Source organism: Somniosus microcephalus, chromosome 3 (genome assembly GCF_052327205.1).
Source record: "Somniosus microcephalus isolate GS21.2 chromosome 3, FLI_Smic_1.0, whole genome shotgun sequence".
Lineage (NCBI taxonomy): Eukaryota > Metazoa > Chordata > Chondrichthyes > Squaliformes > Somniosidae > Somniosus > Somniosus microcephalus.
In genome coordinates this window covers 91,667,261-91,687,998 of record NC_140989.1, presented here as the reverse complement: position 1 = coordinate 91,687,998, position 20,738 = coordinate 91,667,261, and the positions used below count along the sequence as shown (strand labels likewise).

The 20,738-nt window shown below is 41.3% G+C and overlaps 1 protein-coding gene across 6 annotated transcripts in view; it reads left to right on the top strand.

Moving 5' to 3' along the window:
• The window catches only part of asb3 (ankyrin repeat and SOCS box containing 3), a 95,572-nt gene that overhangs the window by 59,899 nt on the left and 14,935 nt on the right, over positions 1-20,738 (top strand). For 5 of the 6 annotated variants that reach the window (XR_015077505.1, XM_085981324.1, XM_085981326.1 and 2 more), the window contains exons 8-9: positions 12,155-12,406; positions 17,630-17,763. Coding sequence is in view for 5 of the 6 variants with exons in the window: in XM_085981324.1 (XP_085837450.1) it covers positions 12,155-12,406; positions 17,630-17,763 (386 nt within the window). In the remaining variant the exon portion in view is untranslated. Of the gene's footprint in view, positions 1-12,154; positions 12,407-17,629; positions 17,768-20,738 lie in introns of all 6 variants that reach the window. The other variant, XM_085981328.1, reaches the window with a different exon arrangement.

Below are 20,738 nucleotides of genomic sequence, written 5' to 3'. Positions count from 1 at the left end.
TGCTGGTTAAAGAGGAGATTTACACAATAGTAAGGAAGGATATTAGCTCTGATGATGTGGAATCTGTATGGGCAGAGCTGAGAAATACCATGGGGCAGAAAACGTTAGTGGGAGTTGTATACAGACCCCCAAACAGAAATGCTGAGGTTGGGGATGGCATTAAACGGGAAATTAGAGACGCGTGCAATAAGAGCACAGCGGTCATCATGGGTGACTTTAATCTACATATAGATTGGGCTAACCAAATTAGTAACAATACTGTGGAGGAGGAATTCCTAGAGAGTATACGGGATGGTTTCCTGGACCAATATGTCAAGGAACCAACTAGAGATCAGACCATCTTAGACTGGGTATTATGTAATGAGAAAGGATTAATTAGCAATCTTGTTGTGCGAGGTCCCTTGGGGAGGAGCGATCATAATATGATAGAATTCTTCATTAAGATGGAGAGTGAAGTAGTTGACTCAGAGACTAGGGTCCTGAATTTAAATAAAGGAAACTACGATGATATGAGGCTCGCGTTGGCTAGGATGGATTGGGGAACGTTACAAAGGGTTGACGGTGAATAGGCAATGACAAACATTTAAAGATCGCATGGATGAACTACAGAATTTGTTCATCCCTGTTTGGTGTAAAAATAAAACAAAAAAGGTGACTCAACCTGTCTAACAAGGGAAATTAGAGATAGCATAAGATCCAAGGAGAGGACATATAATTTGGCCAGAAAAAGCAGCAAACCTGAGGATTGGGTGCAGTTTAGGATTCAGCAAAGGAGGACAAAGGGATTAATTAAGGGGGGGAAATAGATTATGAGAGTAAGCTTGCAGGGAACATAAAAAACTGACTGTAAAAGCTTCTATAGATATGTGAAGAGAAAAAGATTGGTGAAGTCAAGCGTAGGTCCCTTGCAGTCCGAATCAGGGGAATTTATAATGGGGAACAAAGAAATGGCAGACCAATTAAATACATACTTTGGTTCTGTCTTCACAAAGGAGGACACAAATAACCTCCCAGAGATGTCGGGGAACATGGGGTGTAATGAGAGGGAGGAATTGAATGAAATCAGTATTTGTAGGGAAATGGTGTTAGGGAAATTGACGGGAATGAAGGCCGATAAATCCCCAGGGCCTAATAATCTACATCCTAGGGTACTTAAGGAAGTGGCCGTGGAAATAGTAGATGCATTGCTGGTCATCTTCCAAAATTCTATAGACTTTGGAACAGTTCCCATGGATTGGAGGATAGCTAATGTAACCCCACTATTTAAAAAAGGTGGTAGAGAGAAAACTGGGAATTAAAGACCAGTAAGCCTGACCTCGGTAGTGGGGAAAATGCTAGAGTCCATTATAAAAGATGTAATAGCAGAGCACTTGGAACGGCAAAGTCAACATGGATTTACAAAAGGTACGTCATGCTTGACTAATCTACTGGAATTTTTTGAGGATGTAACTGGTAGTATAGATAAGGGAGAACCAGTGGATGTGGTGTATTTGGTCTTTCAGCAGGCTTTCGATAAGGTCCCGCATAAGAGATTAGCGTGCAAAGTTAAAGCATATGGGATTGGGGGTAAGGTACTGACTTGGATAGAGAACTGGTTGGTAGACAGGAAGCAAAGAGTTGGAATAAACGGGTCTTTTTCCGAGTGGCAGGCAGTGACTAGTGGGGTACCGCAGGGATCGGTGCTAGGACCCCAGCTATTCACAATATATATTTAATGATCTAGACAAGGGAATTAGATGTAATATCTCCAAGTTTGCAGACGACACAAAGCTGGGTGGGCGTGTGTGCTGTGAAGATGATGCAGAGAAACTCCAGTATGATTTGGACAGGTTGGGTAATTGGGCAGATGCATGGCAGATGCAGTATAATGTGGATAAATGCGAGGTTATCCACTTTGGTGGCAAAAACAGGAAGACAAATTATTATCTGAAGGCAATAGATTGGGAAAAGGGGAAGTGCAACAAGACCTGGGTGCCCTTGTGCACCAGTTGCTGAAGGTGAGCATGCAGGTGCAGCAGGCGGTTAAGAAGGCAAATGGTATGTTGGCCTTCATAGCGAGAGGATTCGAGTACAGGAGCAAGGATGTCTTGCTGCAGTTGTACAGGACCTTGGTGCGACCACACCTTGAGTATTGTGTGCAGTTTTGGTCACCTTATCTGAGGAAGGGTGTTCTTGCCATGGAGAGAGTGCAGTGAAGATTCATCAGACTGATTCCTGGGATGGCAGGAATGACGCATGAAGAGAGATTGGGTCGATTGGGCTTGTATTCGCTAGACGTTTAGAAGAATGAGAGGGGATCTCATTGAAACTTATAAAATTCTAATAGGACTAGACAGACTAGATGCAGGAAGGATGTTCCCGATGGCGGGGGAGTCCAGAACCAGGGGTCACAGTCTAAGGATAAGGGGTAAGCCATTTAGGACTGAGATGCGAAGGAATTTCTTCACCCAGAGAGTGGTGAACCTGTGGAATTCTCTACCACAGAAGGCAGTTGAGGCCAATTCATTAAATATATTCAAGAAGGAGTTAGATATATTTCTTAAGGCTAAAGGGATCAAGGGATATGGTGAGAAAGCAGGGACAGGGTACTGAATTTGGATGATCCGCCATGATCTCATTAAATGGCGGAACAGGCTCGAGGGGCCGAATGGCCTACTCCTGCTCCTATCTTCTATAGTTTTAAAGGGGGTGCAGAAACAAAGAAACCTGGGGCTGTAGGCACACAAGTCTTTGAAGGTGGAAGGACAACTTAAGAAGGCTGTTAAAAAGACATATGGGACACTTGGCTTTATAAATAGAGGCATAGAGTAGAAAAGCAAGAAAGTTATGCTAAACCTCTAGAAAGCACTGGTTAGGCCCCAGCTGGAGTATTGTGTCCAACTCTGGGCACCACACTTTAGGAAGGATGTCAAGGCTATAGAGAGGGTGCAGAGGAGAATTACTAGAATGGTACCAGGGATGAAAGACTTCAGTTATGTGGAAAGGAGAGAGAAACTGGGGTTGTTCTCCTTAGAGCAGCGAAGGTTAAGGGGAGATTTGATAGAGGTGTTCAAAATCATTAAGGGTTTCAATAGAGTAAATAAGGAGAAACTGTTTCCAGTGGCAGAAGGGTCAGTAATCAGAGGACAGAGATATATGGTAATTGGCAAAAGAACCAGCGGTGATATTAGGAAAAAAACATTTACGCAGCAAGTTGTTATGATTTGGAATGCACTGCTTGAAAGGGTGACGGAAGTAGATTCAATAATAACTTTCTAAAGGGAATTGGATAAATACTTGAAAAAGAAACATTTGCTGGGCTGTCGGGGGAAAAAGCTGGGTAGTGGGACTAATTGGATCGCTCTTTCAAAGAGCTGGCACAGGCACAATGAGCTGAATGGCCTTCTGTGCTATATTCCTTTTTTTAAATTCGTTCCTCGGATCTGGGCGTGCTAGCAAGCCCAGCATTTATTGCCCATCCCTATTTGCCCTTGAGAAGGTGGTGGTGAGCCTCCTTCGTGAACCCCTGCAGTCCGTGAGGTGAAGGTACTCCCATAGTGCTGTTAGGGAGGGAGTGCCCGGATTTTGACCCAGCTACGATGAAGGAACGGTGATATATTTCCAAGTCAGGATGGTGTGTAACTTGGAGGTGATGGTGTTCCCATGTGCCTGCTGCCTTTGTCCTTCTAGGTGGCATGGGTTTGGGAGGTACTCTCAAAGAAACCGTGGCAAGTTGCTGCAGTGCATCTTGTAGATGGTACACACTACAGTCACGGTGTGCCGGTGGTGGAGGGAGTGAATGTTTAAGGTGGTGCATGGGGTGCTAATCAAGTGGGCTGCTTTGTCCTGGATGGTGTCGAGCTCCTTGAGTGTTGTTACAGCTGCACTCATCCAGGAAAGTGGAGAGTATTCTAACACACTCTTGACTTGTCCCTTGTAGATGGTGGAAAGTCTTTGGGGAGTCAGAAGGTGAGACACTAGCTGCAGAATACCCAGCCTCTGATCTGCTCTTGTGGCCACAATATTTATGTGGCTGGTCCAGTTAAGTTTCTGGTCAGTGGTGAGCCCCAGGATATTGATGGGGGATTCGGCGATGGTTATGCCGTTGAGTGTCAAAGGGCAGTAGTTAGACCCTCACTTATAGGAGATAGTCATTGCCTGGCACTTGTGTGGCGTGAATGTTATTTGCCCCTTATCAGCCCAAGCCTGAATGTCTTCCAGGTCTTGCTGCATGCGGGCATGGGCTGCTTGTGAATGGCGCTGAACACCGCAGTCATCAGTGAACATCCCCACTTCTGACCTTATGACAGAGGGAAGGTAATTGATAAAACAGCTGAAGATGGTTGGGCCTAGGACACTGCCCTTAGGAACTCCTGCAGCGATGTCCTGGGGCTGAGGTGATTGACCTCCAACAACCACAATCGTCTTCCTTTGTGCTAGGTATGACTCCAGCCAGTGGAGAGTTTTACCCCCGATTCCCATTGACTTCAGTTTTACTAGGGCTCCTTGATGCCACACTCGGTCAAATGCTGCCTTGATGTCCAGGGCAGTCACTCTCGCCTCATCTCTGGAATTCAGCTCCTTTGTCCATGGTTGGACCAAGGCTGTAATGAGGTCGGGAGCCGAGTGGTCTTGGCGGAACCCAAACTGGGCATCAGTGAGCAGGTTATTGGTGAGTAAGTGCCGCTTGATAGCACTGTCAATGACACCTTCCATCACTTTGCTGATGTTTGAGAGTAGACTGATGGGGCGGTAATTGGTCGGATTGGATTTGTCCTGCTTTGTGGACAGGACATACCTAGGCAGTTTTCCACATTGTCTGATAGATGCCAGTGTTGTAGCTGTACTGGAACAACTTGGCTAGAGACGCGGTTAGTTCTGGAGCCCAATTCTTCAGCACGATAGCCGGGATGTTGTCGAGGCCCATAGCCTTTGCTGTATCCAGTGCACACAGCAGTTTCTTGATATCACGTGGAGTGAATCGAATTGGCTGGAGAGTGGCTTCAGTGACGGTGGGGACTTCAGGAGTAGGCCGATATGTATCATCCACTCAGCACTTCTGGCTGAAGATGGTTGCAAACGCTTCAGCCTTGTCTTTTGCTGGGTTCCACCATAATTGAGGATGGGGATATTCATGGAACCTCCTCCTCCCGTTAGTTATTTAATGGTCCACCACCATTCACGACTGGATGTGGCAGGACTGCAGAGCTTTGATCGGATCCGTTGATTGTGGGATCGCTTAGCCCTGTCTATAACATGCTGCTTCCGCTTTTTAGCATGCATGTAGTCCTGTGTTGCAGCTTCCCCAGGTTGGCACCTCCTTTTTAGGTATGCCTGGTGCTGCTCCTGGCATGCTCTTCTGCACTCCTTATTGAGCCAGGGTTGGTCCCCTGGCTTGATGGTAGTGGTAGGATGAGGAATATGCCAGGCCATGAGGTTGCAGATTGTAGTGGAATACAATTCTGCTGCTGCGGCTGGCCCACAGCACCCCATGGATGCCCAGTTTTGAGCTGCTAGATCTGTTCTGAATCTATCCCATTTAGCACGGTGGAGCGTGTCCTCAGTGTGAAGATGGGAGTTCATCTCCGCTAGGACTGTGTGGTGGTCACTGCTACCAATACGGTCATGGACAGATGCATCTGCAACAGGTAGATTGGTGAGGACGAGGTCAAGTAGGTTTTTCCCCTCGTGTTAGTTCTCTCACCGCCTGTCGCAGGCCCAGACTGGCAGCTATGTCCTTCAGGACTTGGCCAGCTCGGTCAGTAGTGGTGCTACCGAGCCACTCTTGGTGATGGAATTTGAAGTCCCTCACCCAGAGTACATTCTGTGCCCTTGCTAATCTCAGTGCTTCTTCCAAGTGGTGTTCAACATGGAGGAATACTGATTCATCAGCTGAGGGAGGGCGGTAGGTGGTAATCAGCAGGAGGTTTCCTTGCCCATGCTTGACCTGAAGCCATGAGACTTCATGGGGTCTGGAGTCAGTGTTGAGGACCCCCAGCGCCACTCCTTCCTGACTGTATACCACTGTGCCGCCACCCCTGGTGGGTCTGTCCTGCCGGTGGGACAGGTCCTACCCAGGGATGGTGACAGAGGAGTTTGGGACATTGGCAGAAAGGTATGATTCTGTGAGTATGACTATGTCAGGCTGTTGCTTGACTAGTCTGTGGGACAGCTCTCCCAATTTTGGCACAAGTCCCTAGATGTTGGTGAAGAGGACTTTGCAGGGTTGACTGGGCTGGGTGTGCCGTTGCCATGTCCGTAGCCGAGGTCGATGCCGGGTGGTCCGTCCAGTTTCATTCTTATTGTTTCTCGTAGCAGTTTGGTACAACGGAGTGGCTTGCTAGGCCATTTCAGAGGGCATTTAAGAGTCAACCACATTGCTGTGGGTCTGGAGTCACAGATATGCCAGACCAGGTGAGGACGGCAGATTTCCTTCCCTGAAGGACATAAGTGAACCTTGATGGGTTTTTACGACAATCCGATAGTTTCATGGTTACCGTTACTGATACTAGCTTTTTATTCCAAATTTATTTAACTAACTGTATTTAAATTCCCCAGCTGCTGTGGTGGGATTTGAACTTCCGTCTCTGGATCATTAGTCCAGGCCTCTGGATTACGAGCCCAGTGACATTACCACTACACTACCGTTCCTGCATAAACTGTCGATTATTTAAAGTTTGTTTTTTGACAGTTTTCTTAAGATTTTTAACACTTTCTTCTAAATTTCTTTTCAGTCTTTTTATACAGTCTACAAGGATTTTTAAAGTATTTTTGACCACAGTTTTAAGTTTTAACCTTATAGGCTGCACCTTGGAAACCAATGGGATCTCCCTTAGGCCTCCCTTGTATGACAGCTTTGAGGAGGAAGAGCAGTAGGATCAGGAGGCACACCACAGGGATGTCAGGCTGAACAGGCACCTTATTGGCCTCTAGCCACTTCCTCCTTTTTGGCAGATGCAGGTTGAGCTACTTCACCATGACTCAACAATGCTTCAGAAAGCCACACCACCCACGTGAAACAGGAACTGAGTAGTGCTAGCTGCTCTACAGCTGTAAGCACAGTTCATCGGAGAAGGCATCAGCTGACTAATACCCAAGGCCACTGCCAAATGAGTCTTGCCATTATGAACCCTTTTGGCAACAAACTCAATTCAGTCACTTGTTGATGTGTAACACTCCTACACAACTACCAAGGCTCCCATTTGGAGATCAGTATGCTACTCTTTGTACAAGCATTCCCCCCCACTTTCCCTAAATCATCCTACACATCAGTGACAAAAACATCTCGCTGCTAACAAATCTGACAACTTTCTTACTGTTGAAGGCCACTGTGGTTCCCTTTAGTGCCTAATTTTGTGAGCTATTTCAATCTTGGCCTTCTACTTCTCCTACAGTGGCAGGAGGTTTTGAGGTGGTTAACTGATAACTTGCAGAAGAAGTCTTGGGGATTAAGATGGTACTGTGTTGTCTTGATTGTGGACCGTTTCCCCTTTAAGAAAAAGAAAGTATGAATACACCCTGTATGCCATCCTATGGAATGCAGCTCAGCTTTCAACTCAACTTTTTATTGAGCAGAGGTGGCACTCACTTCCAGGTCCCTCTCCTTCCATTGACCCAGATCATGCACTCCTTGGAGTCCAAAAGCTGGACCCTCCTTTCCTGGATTACATACAGTAACATCTTAACTGAAATCTTTAAATTTATGGGCTTGGTGCCCTGAAGAAAGACCAGCCTCAAACATTGCAGTGAGCATTATTGTAACAGACACAAAATGGCTGCTCTAATGCTTTTCAGCTGCTACTGCAGCAGTAGACTTCTCCTCCTTGGAATCCAGGGCAAGCTGTCTGTAGAGGGTGCTCAACGCACCTGGAGCCCTTTATTATATGTATATACTGTATAATGAAGGTTCACTGAGGGAAATTGGGTTGTTCCTCTGATACATGTTCCTCCTATCCTCTGGCTGCTGTGATAATTTTAATCCCATGAGAGCTTTATTTAATTTAAAGGTAACATTAATATCAAAATTACCAAGATCCTTCCCATGCAAAAATGTTGAAAAATAGCAATTGCATCACAATAAGTGGAAAGGAAGACAAGAGTGTTTTGTTGTAAATTAAAATATGCGACCTTGAAATGGAAAGCGTTTTACTGAAAAATAGTATACGCCTTCTGAGTTTATAATAGTCTTTATAATAAATTGTGCACTACCATTATTATCGTTGTCCTTTGAATTTAATTTGTTCTAGTGTAGTGGAATATTCTGCATAAGACCAAGTAATTTTGATTGGAAAGATTTAATTAAAATGCTGATTTCATTACTGTTGTACCACATTTTTGTCACATCTCTTCATTAAGAAAATGAGAATATACTAAATGGCTTAAATTTCTTCATTTTACCATTCAATTACATGCAGCTGTGTTTTGTATTTTTTTTAAACTCTGCAAAAAGAGGATTTTTCTGTGATATCAAATTTACTTTACGGCTCCTCATCTAAGAATAGGAGAAGAAAAGTGGATTGTCTGTGCTCAAAGGTGCCTCATAAAATAATAGTGCAAGGTTTGAAATTAAGTTTTTGAAATGGAAAAATAAGCAAGAATTGCAAGTTCAAAAGTGTAGATTTTAAAGGACACTTGTGTAGAACTGAAATGAAATGAGGTGGGAAAAAAGAACTGTGCTAGAAAATAGCATTTGACACTTTGCTTCTGTTTCAGCTTTGCTTGTGAATTAGAATTAGAACTTTGGGTGATCTGCTATTTTTCTGATTTGGTTCTGCTCTCCATTGTTGAAGTTTAGACATCAAAAACCCAGAATTTTTTCAGCTTTTTCCATCAAAACCTGAACACCCATTCTTAATTGATACAGAAATGTTATTGTATATCAGAATTGGAAATAACTTCGGCTACCATCCAAGGAGAGGTGGCAATGAAAAAACTCAAATTGCTGTATGCTGCTAATTAATGGCGTGAAGAAGCCATAGAATTACATAGAGTGTACAGCATAAAAACGGGACATTCGGCCCAACTGGTCCATGCCGATATTTATGCTCCACACGAGCCTCCTCCTACCCTACTTTATCTAATCCTATCAGCATAACCTTCTATTCCTTTCTCCCTCGTGTTTATCTAGCTTCCCCTTAAATGCATTTTGGAGAAAGTTCTGTGGCAATTTTTAATTTTAATTTTTTTCCCTTATTGGCCCTGGGTTTTTGCCTCTCCCAGGAGATTACATGGCTGCAGGGAGTGGGGTGGGAAGTGTATAGTCAAGATGCTCCAACCATCGTGAGATGTGGGGCAAGCTTGATCCCTGGGATGAGAAGGTTGTCCTATGAGGAGAGATTGCGTAGATTGGGCCTATACTCCTTTGGAGTTTAGAAGAATGAGAGGCAATCTCATTGAAACAGAAGATTCTGAGGGGGATTGACAAGGTAGACGCTGAGCAGTTGTTTCCCCTGACTGGAGTGTCTAGAACTAGGGGGCATAGTCTCAGGATAAGCGGCCAGTCATTTAAGACTGAGATGAGGAGGAATTTCTTCACTCCGAGGGTTTTGAATCTTTGGAATTCTCTGCCCCAAAGCACTTGAATATACTCAGAGTATATTCAAGGCTGAGATGGATAGATTTTTGGACTCCAGGAGAATCAAGGGATATGGGGATCGGGCAGGAAAGTGGAATTGAGGTGGAAGATCAGCCATGATCTCATTGAATGGCAGAGCAGGCTCGGGGGGCCGATGGCCTACTCCTGCTCCTAATTCTTGTGTTCTTATGGAACAGCTAGTCTTTTCCTGCCTGCAATTTTGTATGTTTGTAATTTAAATGCCCTTTTGAAGGAGCTCTCCTGTCAATAGTTTAATCTTTAATATTTATACGTGTCCAGTAAGTGTATATTACAGAAACATTTTAGAAGTAAATCTTATACAAGTCAAATTAGAGGAAATCTGTTATCTCATTTGCAAATGTAACTTTATTTCTTAAAGATATCTTCTTCAGGGGCATCACAAAATCTAACTTCCAAGTTTTGTAATATAGAAACATAGAAGATAGGAGCAGGAGTAGGCCATTCGGCCCCTCGAGCCTGCTCCGCCATTCAATGCGGTCATGGCTGATCATCCAAATTCAGTACCCGGTCCCTGCTTTCTCCCCTTATCCCTTGATCCCTTTAGCCTTAAGAAATACATCCAACTCCTTCTTAAATATATTTAATGAATTGGCCTCTACTGCCTTCTGTGGTAGAGAATTCCACAGGTTCACTACTCTCTGGGTGAAGAAATTCCTCCTCATTTCTGTCCTAAATGGCTTACCCCTTATCCTTAGACTGTGACCCCTGGTTCTGGACTCCCCGACCATCGGGAACATCCTTCCTGCATCTAGTCTGTCCAGTCCTGTCAGAATTTTATAAGTTTCAATGAGATCCCCTCTCATTCTTCTAAACTCCAGTGAGTATAAGCCCAATCGACCCAATCTCTCCTCATACATCATTCCTGCCATCCCAGGTATCAGCCTGGTAAATCTTCGCTGAACTCCTTCCATGGCAAGAACATCCTTCCTCAGATAAGGCGACTAAAACTGCACACAATACTCAAGATGTGGTCTCACCAAGGCCCTGTACAACTGCAGCAAGACATCCTTGTTCCTGTACTCAAACCCTCTCACTACGAAGGCGAACACACCATTTGCCGCCTTAACCGCCTGCTGCACCTGCATGCTTACCTTCAGCGACTGGTGCACAAGGACACCCAGGTCTCGTTGCACTTCCCCTTCTCCCAATCTATTGCCATTCAGATAATAATCTGCCTTCCTGTTTTTGTCACCAAAGTGGATAACCTCACATTTATCCACGTTCTACTGCATCTGCCATGCTTTTGCCCAATCACCCAACCTGTCCAAATCATCCTGGTGTTTCTCAGCATCCTCCTCATAGCACACACGCCCACTCAGCTTTGTGTTGTCTGCAAATTTGGAGATATTACATCTAGTTCCCTTGTCTAGATCATTAATATATATTGTGAATAGCTGGGGTCCAAGGACCGATCCCTGCGGTACCCCACTAGTCACTGCCTGCCACTCGGAAAAAGACCCGTTTGTTCCAACTCTTTGCTTTCTGTCTGCCAGCCAGTTCTCTATCCAAGTCAATACCTTGCCCCCAATCCCATGTGCCTTAACTTTACATGCTAATCTCTTATGCGGGACCTTATCGAAAGCCTTTTGAAAGTCCAAATACACCACATCCACTGGTTCTCCCTTATCTATTTTACCAGTTACATCCTCAAAAAATTCCAGTAGATTAGTCCAACACGATTTACCTTTTGTAAATCCATGTTGACTTTGTCTGATCCTGTCACTTTTCCAAGTGCTCTGCTATTATATCTTTTATAATGGACTCTGGCATTTTCCCCACTACCGATGTCAGGCTTACAGTCTGTAATTCCCCGTTTTCTCTCTACCACCTTTTTTGAATAGTGGGGTAACATTAGCTACCCTCCAATCCATGGGTACTGTTCCAGATTCCATCGAATGTTGGAAGATGATCAGCAATGCATCTACTATTTCTAGGGCCACTTCCTTAATACCCTAGGATGTAGATTATCAGGCCCTGGATTTATCGGCCTTCAATCCCATCAATTTCCCTAACACCATTTCCCTACAAATACTGATTTCTTTCAGTTCCTCCCTTTCATCAGACCCTATGTTCCCCGGCATCACTAGGAGGTTATTTGTGTTCTCCATAGCATTTAATGTTTGTTATAGGGGAAATTTATCTTTTCATTAACTTATTTTTCATTTATAGTTGAATTGATTAGTAGTCTTTTGCAATATGTTCTCCATGTGAGCTAAAGGGCTATATTGTCAAAGTTAATGCTTTAGATATATTGATAAAGATATTGAACAGTTTACGATAGTGTCATTTCTTTTCGCTGTTGCACAGCCAAAATTAAAAAGAAAAGTTGCCATAAGCTACATCATGGCAGCTGGCAAATCAGGCCAATTGTGCCATTTGTTTAGTTTGATGTGCATATGTAAAATGATTGTATGTGCATACATTTATTCATTTTTAATCAACCTTGGAAAATAGCTTAACTGATAAAGTATGAGGATTATATGTTCCAAAAAAAAAATCAACCTGTGTTATATGGTTCAGGGAACCAGACTAATTATTCTTATTTATCTTATTCCTCAGATTTTTTGTAATTGTTTACATCCTCCTTAAAGCTGGAGCTGTTGTAACAGGTCTCCATTATTGTCATTGTCTGCAATATCAGAGCTTCCATTTGCTGCAGTTTCTTCTGCAACAGGGTTACTTATTGCCATCGGGCAGTCATTTGGCTGACATTGCAAAGTATGGATTATTATCAGAACACCAGTATAAGCAGTGGTTACCTCACCTGTTATTGGCTGGATTGAATCCTGTGGACCTGCTTAGTGAAACTTGGTAAGTTCAGAGATACACCTAATTGTTATTTTAGAATAAGCTACAAATGTCTTCTTTATAGTTGAAATGGCAATACAGAAATAGATACATTGGTTGGAATATTATAATTCCAGCTTTGTTTGTATTTAACTACAGTAATGAGCTTGAGCATGCAAGGTTATTACATTATCTGCAAGCTTCATTTGGTAATGGATATCACATCCAAGACTAATTGTAGGGAGCAGGCCAGTATTTTAATTACTCCCTATGGAATACTTTGTGTGCCAGAGTGTAGAATTGATTTGTAAATGACAACTTACATATAGAAGTAACCCTTTAATGGGCTTGTTAATATTGTACTAAGCAGTTTAATGTTGCAGACCAATAACATACTAAGACATTTCTAGATATTGCAGTTATTTTTTTCTATCGTAACAACATTTTCTAATTCAAGCAGCATTCCCAATCCAATATCTGACCTTTACATTTTTTTCCATTGGAATGGGTGGTGTTACTTGAACAATTATTTTTCCATCCCAACCTCCAAATACAAGATATGTTATGCACCTTCTACACTGTGTGTTTTATGTATTTTTTGGTGTCTGTAAAATGATCTAAGAATAAAAACATTAACAGAAGTAATTATCAAAAGAATAATATGTATTGAAGAATCAAAACTCATTCCTGAGATGCTGTTGATGATAAACTGAGGAATAGTTTGCCAATGAGAAGTGTGGGGGAAAAAATTCCTGGGGACAAAATTCCTGACTCCCACTCCACATGGTAACTATGGTAGAGCAGAATTTATGCTCCAGTGGCAGACCTGGACTTGACCCTGATTCTGCTGGAGTATCCAGTGTCAGGTTATTTTAATAAACCAGGCCAGAGCCCAGGTCAGTATTGGTGCATCTTGGATGCCCACTGGAAGGTAGGATGCAAACCGTGGTCCCAGGATAGCCACTCGAGAAGCGGGTGAAGATGCCAAAAACTCTAGAAACCAGCCCTCTTTATAAGAGGGATGATTTTATTGTGCCAGCCTGTAATCTTCTGGGGTATTCCAGGCTAACACTCAGGCCAGGGGGACACCTGTTGGCTCCACTTGACTTGGATGCTGGTATCTTGCTGACATCCAGGCTCCTTGGATCAGCAGGAATTTTGATGGGTGTCTCATCATTTGCCACAGCCCTGAGAAAATTTGTAGCGATTGGTTCTCTACTCTGAACAGAGGCCTTGTCTGCTGCTTTCATGATCTCCTTCAGAAAGTTTTTTCAGCTATTACAGCTTAATCCCCCTGTAAATACCAGTTGGGGTTATATTTTCATGACCATTAAATAGTCTTTGTCACTAGAAGATTAAGCAGTGCTAGTTACCTGGAGCATGACATAAGCAGATTCACCATCAAAGGAACATGGATATGTAGTGCACATTGTAAAAAAAATTCCTCACCATTTTCTTACAAAAAAGAACTCCAGCCAGGAACACATTAGCGGGCAGGTAGCAGTGTTTTCTTTTCAAGCCTCCAGCATTTAAAGAATGTGGTTATGTGTATTTCAGTCTATTTTAGGATTTATTTTAAGAATCTTGCAGCGAAGACTAACCCCAGCTTAATTTTGTCAAAGGCTTAGGGGTTTGATTTATTTAGCACCACTGATTAATCTGTTCATGTTAAAGTTTTATCTGTGCTGTTTAATGCAGTCATTAACCTATCAAAATAGATTGGGAATGACTGCATTAAAATGGCAGAGAGAGAAGTTTATTATTGTAAAAAAGCGCATGGCAGAAACTAAACCCACTAATCTGTATATTTTGTCTTTTTTTAAAAAAAGGGGAAAGTAATATATTTATTTTTAAGATATTCAAAAATACAATGAAGATATAAACCCCAGATAGTTTGAACTACTGTTGTCCAGTATTCCAAATTCAATATCTTACTTCCCCACCCCATGCATGAAGGAAGATAGAAGGATAGCAAAATACTGCAGATGCTGGAAATCCAAAATAACAACAGAAAATGCTGGAAAAACTCAGCAGGCCAGGCAACATCCGTGGAGAGAAAATAGAGTCGACGTTTCGGGTCTAACCCTTTTTCAAAACTGGAAAGGAAATGAAATAGATCGAAAGGCAGGGCTGGGACAGAACAAAAGAAGAGAAGAGACATTAAGAGGTATTCAAAATGAGACGAGATGGTGATAGGACTAGTGGAGACAAAAGAAGGCTCTAGATTAGGTCCAGCATTTTCTGTTGTTATTAAGGAAGATAGAAGACTAGTTCTCAGACCCCAAGGAAGACGAAGGGATAATTCCAAATGTTTTTGAACAGCCTTGGAAGATTGACATGCATTATCTTAGGACATTGTATAAAAAGGACTTTAAAAAATATCTGCTCCAAACTTCACCTCGATGGTCCCACCAAGCACTAGTTTGGGTCCGAAGCAACCACCACAAAAGCAGCTTGAGACAGCAGGCCCAGAAGTACCACTTTGTGCTAGGGAGGATAAATCTAACTGAGGCATATGAAATAATGGGGAAAGTTATTTTTATTTACAGACTAGATGCATTGTAACAGTTAAAGGGGAAAATGTAGACATAATTTTATTGTGTGTGAAATGACAGCAGTTTCTATGTACCTGTACTTGTGGAGGTTCACATTTTAGCAATTGCACAAAAAATGATACAGATATAGACTAATCTTGTGCTGGGATTATTTTACATAAAACCTGCTTTAAATTATACAAATATTTACAGCAGTTGAGAGCTGTGCTAGTAAACTATTGTGATAGAGGTTCTAGGAGTGATGGAGAGAGTGTTGCAAAGGCCAGAGTTCAAGATTAAACCTATGTTGTGCTTCTGTAACTCGAGAGCAGCAGCTTATCAATCTTGTCTTGAAAGCTGCAGTTAATATTTGTTTCATTATATCTTTTTGAGCTAAATTTATTTCAAAAATAGGAACGGTTTTTGCTTGCTTTATGACAGCAGCAGATGACGCGCACTAATCTATTATCATGAGTGAAAACTTGCATGCGATGACTCTTCAACTAATCATAGTAAATATTTTGCTCAAATAATAATGATTAATGACTGTAATAAATATTATCTAATTAAATTTCAAATCTTTTCATTTTTTCTTTCTTCCAATGGTAAGTTTTCATCAGGAAGGTTGTACATTACAAATCTGACTTTTAGAGCTTTCAATTTGGAGGTAATTTTATTCATGCTGAAATAAAGCAGCACATTAATAGAAAGTAAATGCCAACCATATATTTGGTTGATTATTTGTCACTGGTTCATGATTTTTGAGGCATTTTTATCATCATAAAATGTAATCATCGAGTTTGTTTGTTACTGATGTGCTGTCCAGTGGTAAATCTACCTGTCTGCCATAGTAAGGCAAGTCTACTGTAGCGTGAATTAGTGCAATGTAATATAATCTATCACGAGGAAACTCATTTCCTTGTTTTTTCAAGCATCAGTATGACGGATTATTTTGCTCAACCCAAAAGGCCAGCAGCATATTGCTGATACAACTGGAACATATATTTTATGGCTGTCTATTTGAACTCTTTTAAAATTAGTTCTTTATGCAAAAACACATTTAATTTTAGCCACAAAATTTGTAGGCTTTTTTTAAACATCATTAATAACATCTATGATTTTAACTTCTTACTAAAATATTATGATCAAATATATTATTAATTTCTACATAATGCAGAAGTTTGTGCAGTGTTCCTAGGAAAAGATAGGATGACCTCCCTCAGAGATGTGACATTTGTTGTTTTGTCTCTTGACCTTTTCCGTTCCTGTTTGCAAGCATAGACACAGTTGGTTTCTCCCTAAATTAGAAAAATTGACTCTTCACATTGCATGTGCAATGAAAATTTGATTTCCACCGTCATTCTTAACTTTTGTTGTCGAGCAGCTTTTTGAAAAAGATCTCTGTCCATTTATCAGGCTTCAATTCTGTACCAAGTATAGTCCAATGCTTTACACCAGCGATCATTCACACTGATGCCTCTTGTCAAAAAATATATGGTGTTGTGCAAAATCTGCCATGGTTCTCATCCACACCCATTGAGACCAGCTTCAGAGACCTGAGGCCATCCTATAAGATTGCCTTCGCTGAAAATGGAGGCATGGTTTCACCCTCCCAGACAACACAACACTGCCCGAAGCCTCTGTTCAATACTGGGTGGGTTCAATTACGCCAGCTCTAGAAAGGGCCTGGGGAAGGTGCATTGTTGTCTACTGGTGCTGTTAAATGGATCAGCTTATTATCAGCTGGCACAGAGAATTGTAGATTAGTCGGAAAACCTTTGGTGTTGATCCAAACAGGAAAAAAAACAACAGTGATTTCTCATCTATGTTTCCTTTTTTGAGACAAGGTGGTAGGAGGTCACATTAGATGTTTGATTAGGGGAGACCATCATCAGGGATTACCACTTCTATCCAAGTCAGTCCTCCCAATTAATTCAGTGATGTTGTCTCCGCCAGTCATTTTAGATGCAGTGAGTTGGTGCTCATACTTACGACTGAGATTAGCAGCCTACTGCCTGTTGCTTGAAAAGAGGATTTTATTTGCACAGTTCTGATCTCCAAGTCTAAGTTTCCATGTTTTATTGGATCTTAGACCGTTTAACAAAGGTCTCAAGAAAGGGAAATTCAACATGGGAACATTGCCTCAGGCTATTGAGGCTGTGTGCCCAGGAAACTGGCTGGCCAGAATAGATCTCCAGATGTTTGCTGCGGGAGAGTCCAGTCCATTTGGCATTGTAACCGACTCAGACTTTGAACAGTGCAGTTATCTTCATCCTCTCTTCAACCAATCAGTAAATCACTGAACACAATAGTAATTTGGTCCTGATCTCATTTTTGCTCCTGGGATGCAATACTGATTGTTTGTTTATTTGTTTGTTGACACAGTAATCATATAGTTCTCAGACCTCAACACTGACATATGGACTTGAATTCCCTTGAAACAGAAGAAATAATTCAGGCATGTTTTGCTGATTGAAAATAAAAACAAATACTAAAAATACACAGCAGGCCATTCCATTTCCTTTACAGAGAAGTTCTGTTTTGGCGGTGTACCGTTCATCAATAACAGCAGAACTCCTTCACAGATGCTGACTGACCTGCTGAGTATTTCTAGCAGTTTCTGTTTATATTCAGATTTCCAGCATTTGAAGCTTTTTTTTACCTTGTATATTTAATTATATTTATGTATCATAATTTGTTTTTTATTCTGCAGGTTAAATACTGCCAATGATAACATGCTTAACTTCACACTTGAGTTTACAAACTGGAAGAGGCTTCCTCCGTTTGTGGGACAGATTCTTTTCTGTCGCATAGCAAATTCCACTTGGATTCAACAGAAACATTTTGGTATGTAAGTTTCCAAATTACAGTAGCTCACTGCAGGAGCATGCTTAAGCTCACAGGAGGGAAAAACCTGGAAAAATTCAACCATACCTGTATATGCCTTAATTTCTAGATATTATTCCTTGGTGGTCTGCCTAAGGGAAACCTATCGCTGGTCTTTAATTGCATGACCATCCCTCTGATTTATCCTAGCTATTTTATACCTTGATCATTTTCCAGACAGTGGGACTAGTTCAGAGGTGATGGGGATAGTAATTTGCTATTTAATGGCTTCGCATTCTCAACATAAAAATAGATTTTACGATAATTCCCAATGAGAAGACCTTGAATGTGTAACATAGCCATGTTAACATTTGTGACGTTGCTATCGTCTTTGCTCCCCCAATAATGCATTATAGATCGGGAACTTAAAGTGGATTCAAGTCTCTGTCCCAACAATACACAATGCCAGCACACCAACTTATCAGTGTCATTTATAATATCTTATTTAGAAAGTATCAATTTTATTGTATCCAGTTGTGACAAAAATGAAGCATTGTTGTCAAAATTAGTATGACCGTGATTCCTTTAATTGAGTCACAATACATAATGGGGTAGAGTTTCTGCTAGGTTGCCCTGGTATTTACAGCACAATTTGCACAAAATTGGCCAAAGCAGCGCGAAAGATCGAGGAATTTCAAGTGCAAATTATGTCCAGCGCAAATAGAGTTTCTGCGATCTTTTGTGTTAGTTTAAAAAGAATTGCGCTGAAAGCCAGCCCCGCCCACAAAACTGACCACACCCGCAGATTGAATGAATCACCTTTGCGAGTTTCCACTAATTGCGCCTGTTTGTGGGTGTTCGAGGAGGATCGTAAAATTAAGTGTTTTTTTGCACTAGTAGGCACCTTTTTTAAAAAAACTTTTAAATATTTAAATTTGCTAAGAAACTGAGTACTGAACACCAGTGTAACTAGTAAATGGTGCTGTATTGTTCTTTAAAGTCATTTTCAGTTATTTAAAATTGGGTTACTCAGGTGGTCGACTAGGCACTTGATTAAAAATGCTAATTTTTTGTGATAAACCCCATTTGAACTGTTAATAAAACTGCACCAGGTTACCATTCTTAAATATATCCAGGAATATTTTTTAATGCCGAAAAAAATACTGCATTGTAAAATGCTGCTCGATTGTGCTACTTCATGGAAGATTTTGCGTTCGGCGATATGCAAATACATTTGAGCGGAAACCTGAGCAAAAAAATTAAATTCAGAAAACTAGCGCAATTTGTGCCCGGATCACCGATTGTGCCCAAAGCGGAAACTCTACCCCAATGAGTTTTGAAAACCAGCTGTATTCAGAATGCATGTCCCAGCCTCATTTAATACAATGTTGCAACAACTACTAATCAGTTTGGTCTCCGAGTAAATAGCTTGGGAGAGGAGCCAGGCCATACAATTCAAACACACACATCTGTGCAGCTTAATTAGTTATGTATATGACAGACAGTTTCTTTTGAATTTAACTGACAGTTACTCAAATCTATGAAACCCCAGCAACAGTCCAGGAGAATTTAATTAGTTGAACTGTTCAAATCAGAAATTTGGCTTGAAACTTTTGTAGAAATCAAGTCAAACTAATTATCTCCTGCAGTTGGTAAAATATAAGAGGAAAAGAATAATAAATTATATATTATAATTAAATTTTTACATATAATTAACAGAGATTGCAAACCATTTATTATTTTCCTTGTTTTTCAGCAGTTAGCATGTTTTAATATTACAGTAAATATATATATATATATATATATATAGTTAGTTATAAATGTACACCTCTATTCAATACATTTGTCAGTTAAAGCCCAAATTAAGATCTGTTGTTTGTGATATTCTGCCACTTCTCAAAGACACATGAAGGTGCAGGTTAGGTCCAGTAGTTAAAGCAAAAGCCAAAAAAAAGCTTTTTGTTCATTATCTTGGAAATGCTATCAAATCTTTTCCAAGTATCAGGGCCAGTGAAGATATTCTCAAGGCCATAGACTCGCATATAAGAGTAGTCTAAAATACAGAAGTTGAAATATCTAGAAGAAGAAGGGCAGTAGAGATCCCAACACATAACACTCGTCATGATCCAAGTACTGAGTGTTCACTTTGATAAACTGTCTCTGATTTGTTAGGCTGCTTGTCCAACATCCAGTATTGGATGAGCAGAAATTTCCTCCAACTAAATATTTGGAAGACTGAAGCCATTGTCTTCAGTACCCGCCACCAATTCCATCCCGGGATGGTTTCCTGGACCAATATGTCGAGGAACCAACTAGAGATCAGGCCATCTTAGACTGGGTATTATGTAATGAGAAAGGATTAATTAGCAATCTTGTTGTGCGAGGCCCCTTGGGGAGAAGCAATCATAGTAAGATAGAATTCTTCATTAAGATGGAGAGTGAAGTAGTTGACTTAGAGACTAGGGTCCTGAATTTAAATAAAGGAAACTACGATGGTATGAGGCACAAGTTGGCTAGGATGGATTGGGGAATGTTACTTAAAGGGTTGACGGGGGATAAGCAATGGCAAACATTTAAAGATCGCATGGATGAACTACAGAATTTGTTCATCCCTGCTTGGCATAAAAATAAAACAAAAAAAGTGACTCAACCATGGCTAACAAGGGAAATTAGGGATAGCATGACGTAAGAAAACTACTAGGCACTTGGTCTGAGTATTAAACAAGGCTTTAATCAACTGTTTTTCAACATGGAGATCTAGTTGTGTCCTTCACTAGCTCCTGTTAAAGAATGTCCTGAGCAAGCTGGGCCCATGCCCGAGTATTTATACTCTCCCTAGACAGCGCCACCAGCAGGCCGCCCAGTATTACTTCATAAGTCATTTCCACATGAATGACAAGATTCATGTCATAGCATAAGATCCAAGGAGAGGACATATAATTTGGCCAGAAAAAGCAGCAAACCTGAGGATTGGGAGCAGTTTAAGATTCAGCAAA